The sequence below is a fragment of the Artemia franciscana genome, chromosome 11 (genome assembly GCF_032884065.1).
Source record: "Artemia franciscana chromosome 11, ASM3288406v1, whole genome shotgun sequence".
Classification (NCBI taxonomy): Eukaryota; Metazoa; Arthropoda; class Branchiopoda; order Anostraca; family Artemiidae; genus Artemia; species Artemia franciscana.
Window position 1 is genome coordinate 35,990,457 of NC_088873.1, and position 9,932 is coordinate 36,000,388.

At 35.7% G+C, this 9,932-nt stretch overlaps 1 protein-coding gene across 1 annotated transcript in view; it reads left to right on the forward strand.

Moving 5' to 3' along the window:
• LOC136033147 (uncharacterized) overlaps positions 1-9,932 on the forward strand; it is a gene marked incomplete in the record, with an annotated part of 52,174 nt that overhangs the window by 21,410 nt on the left and 20,832 nt on the right. Inside the window, 1 exon segment of the mRNA XM_065713794.1 lies at positions 1,186-1,466. Within this exon segment, the coding sequence (XP_065569866.1) occupies positions 1,186-1,466 (281 nt within the window).

A 9,932-nucleotide genomic window follows, 5' to 3' on the forward strand; every position in this document is an offset into this window, starting at 1 on the left:
ATACTAGAAGCCAAGGTAATTACAGTGGTTAATCATGGCTCCAGAACTTAGACGCCTTGGAAAAATTGAGGAAAGTATGCCATATGTTGCCTAGAGGAACCGTATGAGAAAACTTTTATTTATTCGGTTGAGTGACTTTTCTGATTAATATATCAAGTCTGCCAGTTTTGTGCTGCGCTGTTAGGAGAAGTATGCCGGAACTCGTAAATCGTTTGTGTGTACTACAATATTTTGCAAAAGAGACTCTAGCTTCTGAACTGGGATTTTATTTTTTACTTTAAGTAAAAAATAAAATCCCTCTCTCTCTCTCTCCTCTCTCTCTCACTCTCTCTCTCTCTCTCCCTCTCTCTCTCTCTCTCTCTCTCTCTCTCTCTCTCTCTCTCTCCTCTCTCTCTCTCTCTCTCTCTCTCTCTCCTCTCTCTCTCTCCCTCTCTCTCTCACTCTCTCTCTCTCTCTCTCTCTCTCTCTCCCTCTCTCTCTCTCTCTCTCTCTCTCCTCTCTCTCTCTCTCTCTCTCTCTCTCTCTCTCTCTCTCTCTCTCTCTCTCTCTCTCTCTCTCTCTCTCTCTCTCTCACTCTCTCTCTCTCTCTCTCTCTCTCTCTCTCTCTCTCTCTCTCTCTCTCTCTCTCTCTCTCTCTCTCTCCCTTTGTATCTTACGCAAAAATATTAAATTCCCCTCTCCTTTCTTGTTCACAGTTTTTGCTTCGAATGGATAAGTTATGCGACGACATAAGTATAATTAGTGTCATTTTCACTTTGATTTGCTTATGAGGGATTGTAAGGACGAGGTGAGAGTGTTAGTAAGTCAGAGTTTTGTGCTTTGTCACAAGTTCGTAATCAAAAAACCTTGGCGCTTTTCTAGTAAAAACATCGTCTGGGAATTTGGATTGTAAGGAACAGAGTAAAAATGTCTGGGAAATTCATAAGGTCTGTTCAATTATTAACACCTTGGGCACCAACTATGCCTCTGTATATACTATCTAATATGGCAATACCTCTTATTGCTCATTTGTTACATTTATTATGCCACAGATTCCCAGATATACCACGAGATTTTGGGCCAAAATGTTTGTTGGCAATACAAATATATGTGGCTGGTGTCTTTGAATTATGTTCAGTTTTATAAATCCCTATTGTTATTTTGTTGCCTACCTTACCAATTGCTTGTTAATCTTGTGATTTTTAGGGAGCTCCTAAGTTTCAGTCTGTTAATCAACCGTCTGTTAACCAACCTTCAGCATTATCTTCAGTGTCTACAACAGGATATGGATCGAATATTGATAAACCAACTATAAAAGAATTATTTGGCAAGTCTTTACACCCCAATGAAGAATACCGCGTGCCAAATACGCCTCCTGCTCAAAACGCTCCTAATGTTCTTCCTGTTGATAATATGTCAAAATCGCATGCTGAAAATCCACGGAAAGCTGAAAATATTAACTTGCCGGATGGACAAGACCCTTCAAAGTAAGCCTGTCTGTTCCTATTGTGGACCAAACGTCTTGTGGGTTTATTGGAACTTCATAAAATTCAACACGAATTCCATTAATGTCAACTTATACATATATATAAATATATATATATATATTATATATATATATATATATATTATATATATATTATATATATATATATATATATACTGGATCAGGTATCCAGTAACGGGGAGGGGTTTTCTTTGATTATGATTTTACTTGCAAAAATTCTTCGACCTTTGACATGGGATTCGTGTGCGTTATGAACACTTGTAATAGATCCAGATCTAATACGAAGTATTGTAAGAAAAAGAAACGAAGGAAAAGAGGACAGAGAGGAATAATTTATGAAGTGTTTGATAAAGCAAACCCAATGCTCCACAATAGCTGTAACAAAGGCCCCTCTATTAATTCAGACACTATCTCTTAAAGGTCATCAGTCTCTCAACGACAATAACAATCTGTACCAGAACGCCCTAACAATTTTTCCCCCCCCCCCTACGGAAATACCAATCATCACAAATATTAGCAATTTTCTGCTGTTTTCACAGCTTGTTATTATTGTACAATTGCAATAAATTCGTAGTTTACCATAGACCTTCGAATTTTATTTAAACTAGAGATAAATTAAGGCAGAATCTAAAGTCTAGAGAAATGTCGCAGAAATCAATTTAAACCGTTTTTCTATGTATGAATAATAATTTTTCAAAGGTATTTAGTTGTCTGTCTACACATAACGTATTCTTAAACTTGTTTTTATGAAGTTAGTGGGAAACTTGAAAGTGTGACACTAAAGCTTATATGTTATAGGATGCGCAAGTATCTATCAATGTTAAAAAAAACGATTCTGCGGTTGTCTACAGAACTATATGTTAATTTATCACCTAAAGTGATTTTATTAAATACATTGAGTTTCTATTTGACAAATTTAATTGTTTAATTCAAGTAAAATTTAGAATTTGTGGATAGTATTTATTTCCCTAAAAGTTTTCGCTGATGTGTTTGAGTGTTCCCAGGTTCGATGTGTAATTTAGAAGCATTCGCGTGGCAATAGGGATGTAAAAAAGTGTATGGATTGCAGCATTCAGTTACAAGTATATCTAAAAGATTATTTTGGCAAAATCTCACTGCTTATTATTAATTTTACTTTATCTTGTTCTCTCCTGTTCTACTAATTCGAAAATTCATTCATTTTATCCCTTTTTTTCTCAATTCTGTTTTTGTTTTCTACTAATTCGAAAATTATTGCTCTTTAATTTATTGATTTTTTTTAGTCAATGTTTCTGTGGTCTTTGGTCATAAATTTTTTTCATTCATTTTCTCTCTTTTTTTCTCAATTCTCTTTATTCTACTAATTCAAAAATTACTGCTCCTAAATTTATTGATTTTCAGTCAATTTTTCCATGGTCTTTGGTCATAAATTCTCATTTTCTCTCTTTTTTTCTCCATTCTGTTTTTTTCTACTAATTCGAAAATTATTGCTCGTTAATTTATTGATGTTCTTAGTCAATGTTTCTGTGGTCTTTGGTCATAAATTCTTTTTTTTTTTTCGTTCATGTTCTCTTTTTTTCTACTAATTCGGAAATTAATGCTCGTTAATTTATTAATATTTTTTAGTCAATGTTTCTGTGGTCTTTGGTCATCAACTCTTTTTTTCATTTATTTTCTCTAATTTTTTCTCAATTCTCTTTTTTTCTACTAATTCGAAAATTATTGCTCGTTAATTAATTGATGTTTTTTCGTCAATGTTTCTATGGTCTTTGGTCATAAATTCTTCTTTTTTCATAATTTTTTTTTCATAAATTCCACTCGAGTGTAGTGAGTTCTCAGGTATGTAAAAAGAAAAATTGTTTCAAATATTTTCTGCGAGCCCAGGGGACTTGTCGGTCATTTGTCAACCTTAAAAGTTGGCTGCGCGCCTGAGACTGTAGGCGGGTGGGCCTATTAGGATTAGCTTGCTTGTTCGCCTGTGAGTCCAGTCGACTTCAGCCCCTTAGTAATATAATAATAATATAAATTTATTGCCCATCATAAATATAAGATACAACATTGATGGAGTAAATAAAGAAAGAAAAGGAAAAAACAAATAAAGTCTGAAGAATACAAACAGAACCAAAACAAAGAAGAAATGACAAGAAAAAACAAAGTGAGGGCAGTCATATATAAGAACAAACGCATGATCAACGAAGGAAAATTTCAGAGGTGCTTTCACCAATAGTCTGCATACGATATTTCTCATTTCTTTTCTGCACTGCAGACGCTGGACTAGCAACTCCGTACCGCGGGATAGGGAGCTGTTGTTAGTCCAGAGAGGCAGCCGTAGCAAATATTTCGCATACTTGTAGAAACACTTCCGTATATCCTTAATATCTGAAGCAGTAAGAAGAGACCAAAATGGTGCAAGGACGAGCAGATGCGGTACAACAAATGGATTATAAACGCTAGCTCAGATACGGTGGTTAAATTTAAATTTTAATGCAACTAGTAAACCATACGCATTCCTAGATTTTCTAGCCAAAAAAATCTTTCAGAATTTCACGCATGGCGCGAAGATTTGACCCAATCGGTACACCACGATACGTCATTATGTCTTGTGCTTTAATAACATGTTCATCCAACTGAACGTTTGTTGGGCAATCTGAACGCTGATTGAACACCAGGAACTCAGTCACTACTAAGTCAACCCAAAAATCCTGGTCATCCCCATTGCAATTCCAGTTGGCTTTCTTAGTGGGCAAAGTTCATATAATAGGAACAATATCGGGTCCCCGATTTCATGCTAGTCCTGTGGACATGGTCGGTCATATGTCTTTGAATCATTTTTTTGGGGTCTCCAGTTAACTTCAAATGGCTCACAGAACGGATAGACTGTTTGAATTATCCTTACTCTAGCCTATTTACCTTAGTTCTGCCCTAGGATCGATGATAGACTATCTATCGAAAAGTGAAATGGCATCATTTTTATACAATTCTAAAAAAGGGTTAAGCCAGCTTTGCCTCTCACAGGGACCATCTGTCTTGGTTTTACTCTAATTAGCCATGGTTCTCAAGTTTTTATCCGCTTCCGCCAACTTGATTCTTATTCGAAGATTGTCTATGAAAGTCACTTGGTGCAAGATAATACAGAAAATATGCAAACGAATAAAGTTGATATCTCAGCGCCATATAAGAGATGGAGAGATTCTTAGACTTTCCATCGCTCTTGAATTGTTCAGGGTTCGTGGTAACGAACAGTAGTAAGGAGTGACCCGGCTCAATAGTAGCCGAAACTCTAAAAAACGGAATTTTTATAACAATAGTTACATCAAAAGAATTGCATTTTAATGCTGATTGTAAATATATAAGTTTCATTAAGTTTAGAATTACCCATCAAAAGTTACGAGCCTGAGAAAATATGCCTTATTTTAGAAAATAGGGGGAAACACCCCTTAAAAGTCATAGAATCGTAACGATCACACCATCAGATTCAGCGTATCAGAGACCCCTATAGTAGAAGTTTCAAGCTCCTATCTACAAAAATGTGGAATTTAGCATTTTTTGCCACAAGACAGATCACGGATGCGTGATTATTTGTTTGTTTTTTGTTTTTGTTGTTGTTGTTTTTTTCCCCAGGGGTGATCATATCGACCCAGAGGTCCTAGAATGTTGTGAGAGGGCTCATTCTAACGGAAATTAAAAGTTATAGTGCCCTTTTTAAGTGACCAAAAAAATTGGAGGGCACCTAGGACCCCTCCCACGCTCATTTTTTCCCAAAGTCACCGGATCAAAATTTTGAGATATCCATTTTATTCAGCATAGTCGAAAAACATAATAACTATGTCTTTGTGGACGACTTACTCGCTCACAGTACCCGTGGGAGGGGCTGCAAGTTACAAACTTTGACCAGTGTTTACATATAGTAATGGTTATTGGGAAGTGTACAGACGCTTTCAGGGGGATTTTTTAGGTTGTGGGGGAGGGGGTTATGCGGGGGAACTTTCCATGGAGAAATTTGTAATTGGGGAAGAAAATTTCCATGAAGGGGGTGCAGGATTTTTTAGCATTCTTCTCAAAGAACAATGAAAAAAGTAAATATGAAAAGTTTTTTCAACTGAAAGTAAGGAGCAGCATTAAAACTTAAAACGAACAGAAATTATAACATACGAGGGGTTCTCCTCCTCCTAATACCTCGCTCTTTACGCTAAAGTTATTTTGTTTAATTTCAACTATTTATTCTACGGCCTTTGTGATTCAGGGGTCATTCTTAAGGAATAAGGACAAAATTTAAGCTTTTGTAAAGAGCGAGGTATTAACGAGAGGGTGAACCTCCTCATACACGTAATAAAAACATACGAATTCAGAAGTTCGTTACGTAAGTTAATTCGTAAGTTATGTATATTTTTACTAATAAAAATGTTCGTAAAAAATTAAAAGTTCTAGTTGCCTTTTTAAATAACAAAAAAATTGGAGGGTAACTGGGCCTACTCCCCCGCTCCTTTTTTCTAAAAATAGTCCGACCAAAACTATGAAAAAGCCATTTAGCCATAAAAATAAATTAATATGCAAATTTTGTTTTAATTATTGGTGTGCGGAGAGCCAAAATCAAAACATGCATTAATTCAAAAACGTTCAGAAATTAAATGAAAAAACAAGTTTTTTTAACTGAAAGTAAGGAGCGATATCAAACATTTCGTGGTAACGAACTGTAGTAAGGACCGACCCGGCTCAATAGTAAAGGAAACTCTAAAAAACGGAAATATGATACTAAAAGATACATCAAAAGAATCAGATTTTTTTTGCTGATTTTAAATATATAAGTTTCATCAAATTTAGTCTTTGTCATCAAAAGTTACGAGCCTGAGAAAATTTGCCTTGTTTTGAAAAATAGGGGGAAACACCCCCTAAAAGTCATAGAATCTTAACGAAAATCACACCATCGCATTCAGCGTATCAGAGAACCCTACTGTAAAAGTTTCAAATTACTCCGTGTATGAAAGGGGCTGTTCCCTTCTCAACGCCCCGCTCTTTACGCTAAAGTTTTTTACTGTTTAATAAAGTTGAATTGAGAGAAAGAGTCAAACTTAGCGTAAAGAGCGGAGTGTTGAGAAGGGAACAGTCCCTTTCATGCACGGAGTAATTTCTGTTCGTTTTAAGTTTTAATTTTGCTCCTTACTTTCAGTTAAAAAAAACTAGTTTTTTTTGTTTAATTACCGTATTGTGTCCAGTTGAAAGTAAATATTCCTTTAGAGTACCATTTTCACCGCTTGATTGATTATGTGTCCTATCCCCGTGACTGGTGTAAAAGACAGTTGGTTATTGTTTTTATTTTTCAAGTTGTTGAAAAAATTCATATTTTTATAGAGTGGGGTACTACTACTAACAACTCAACTCAAATACTAGCAGTTTTTGAAATTGAACTACTCACTACTAATCTAAGATAAGTTGTTTGAATTTTTTTTTTGGAAATTACTCTGGAATATTTATCTGAATTCAAGTTTTTTGAATTGAACCCCATAGATTTCGGGGCCTTCTGAAGGCAGTCCTCAAAAATACTATTTCCGAGGACTTGTCCTTAAAAATCAATTTTTGGGAAAAAGTGCAGGGGATCAAAATGACTTTTACTAAATTCAGCTTTCTTGTGAAAGTTAATTTAACTTTATTTTCGTATAAAAGGCATGGGCAGGTGCACTGCTCCTTTATCTCCTATGTTGCGCTAATACATTGTGTTAATGATTGATCCAGGCTACGTAGTTCAAATTGACCAGACATCGATCGAGGTCAATTGATCCCGACAGCAGATTGCAGTATTACTCTTTCTCTTAACGACATACCAATTCCACAGATGACTGAAGCTAGATTTTTTGTGTTCATCTTGACTCATCACTTTCATTTAAAACGAGCATTAAACAGTTGACAACCATAATTTCCCGCCAAACCTCGCTGCCTCACAAGAACAGCCACCTTATTAATTATCAAACCATGAACATGGTTTACAACTCGTTTCTTATCCCTCTCACTGTTCTTCTGTGTGAGGGAGCACTTTTTCATCTCATTGGAAGCCAGTTGAAACTCCCAAGAATCGAGTCTCTCAATGTCATCATTTAGATAAAATATCTTGGAAAAGGCGCACAATGTCACGAAGATACGCCCATGTTAGTTTTCTTCCTCAATTCTTAGGCGAAGAAAATGGCTACGGCTATGATAAGGAAAAGGAAGAATATTGTAAAGTTCACAACATGCTGCCAGGTAAGGCTATTTCTCACCAGTTGGGCTAGTAAAAAAATAATTTTGCTAAATAATCTTGTACGAATTCACCCATTTGGCCAAAGGGACAGAATCTCGCAAACGAATAAACGGAGCAATCTTCGGCTCGTATATTCGGCTTTCACAAACTTTTCCCAAACTCCCTGTCCGACTGCTGCAGTTGAGGTTCTCTCAGTGGTCCAAATCATCAATTCCCTTTCATAAGCCCTTAATTTTGACCTGCCAAAAAACCTCACAGCCTATTCCCTTATACTGAAGTCTTCCCGCTTGGAGTAATCTGTCGTATTCAGTTAAATCATTCAAATCTTTTTCCCACATTCAATGTCATTAGCTAGTATCTTGTCAGGAATTATGAATGTTTTTTTCCTTTTTTAAGTTTTCTTTAAGTGCCCTTTCTTCCTTCTCCTTTATGAAGTGTAAAGCTAAAATATTTGGCTCACTCAAGCTGTTCTTTTTAGTGCATTAAATAAAAAAAAACTAATTTTTTTAGCTGAAAGTAAGGAGCGACATTAAAACTTAAAACGAACAGAAATTACTCCGTATGTGAAAATGAGTTGTCCCCTCCCGCAATCCCTCGCTCTTTACGCTAAAGCTTTAAATTGTTTTAAAAAGTAGAATTGTGGCAGAGTCAAACTTTAGCGTAAAGAGCGAGGGATTGCGGAGGGGACAACTCATTTCATATACGGAGTAATTTCTGTTCGTTTTAAGTTTTAATGTCGCTCCTTACTTTCAGCTAAAAAAATCAGTTTTTTTTATTAATTTCTGAACGTTTTTGAATTAATGCATGTTTGGTTTTGGTTCTCCGCACATAAACTATTAAAATGAAATTTGTATATTAATTCTTTTTTTGGCTAAATGGCTTTCTCTTAGTTTTGATCAGACGATTTGGAGAAATAAGGGTTGAGAAGGAGGCCTAGTTGCCCTCCAATGTTTCGGTTACTTAAAAAGGCAACTAGAACTTTTAATTTTTAACGAACGTTTTTATTAGTAAAAATATACGTAACTTAAGAATTAACTTACGTAACAACTTTCATAACCTTATATTTTTATTATGTATACGAGGGGTTTTGTACCCTCGTTAATACCTTGCTCTTTACACTAAATCGTAAGTTTTGTCCCAATTCTTTAAGAATGACCCCTGAATCAGAAAGGCCTAGAATAAATAGTTGAAATTACTAAAAATACTTTAGCATAAAGAGCAAGGTATTTATCTCCTCCTAAATACCTCGCTCTTTATGCTAAAGTATTTTTAGAACCCCTCATATGCGTAATAATCTCTGTTCGTTTTAAGTTTCAATGCTACTTCTTCCTTTCATTTGAAAAAACGTTTTCATGTTTATTTTTCATTGTTTTCTTATAGTAATGCTAGAGAATCCTGCCCCCTTGTCATTGAATTTTTCTTTCCCTATGACAGATTCCTCCAAGGAAAGATCCTCCAACATAGCCCCCATCTCCTCAGCCCCACCCCCAAACAAAATAAAATCCCCCTGAAAACGTCTGTACACGTCCCAATAACCATTACTATATGCAAACAATGGTCAAAGTTTGTAACTTGCAGCCCCTCCCCCAGGGATTGTGGGGGAGTAAGTCATCCCAAAGACATAGTTATTATGGTTTTCGACTATGCTGAACAAAAAGGCTATCTCAAATTTTGATCCGTTGACTTTGGGAAAAAAATGAGCGTGGGAGGGGGCCTAGATGCCCTCCAATTTTTTTGGTCACTTAAAAAGGGCACTAGAACTTTTCACTTCCGTTAGAATGAGCCCTCTTGCGACATTATAGGACCACTTGGTCGATACGATGACCCCTGGGGAAAAGAAAAGAAAAAAAAAAAAATAACACGCACCCGTGATTTGTCTTCTGGCAAAAAATACAAAATTCCACATTTTTGTAGATAGGAGCTTGAAACTTCTACAGTATGGTTCTCTGATACCCTGAATCTGATGGTGTCATTTTCGTTAAGATCCTACGACTTTTAGGGGTGTTTCCCCCTATTTTCCTAAATAAGGCACATTTTCTCAGGCTCGTAACTTTTGATGGGTAATACTAATCTTGATGAAACTTTATATTTAAAATCAGCATTAAAATGCGATTCTTTTGATGTAGCTATTGATATCAAAATTTAATTTTTAGAGTTTGGTTATTATTGAGCCGGGTCGCTCCTTACTACAGTTCGTTACCACGAACTGTTTGATTAAGTTACTCCCTTAAGTTT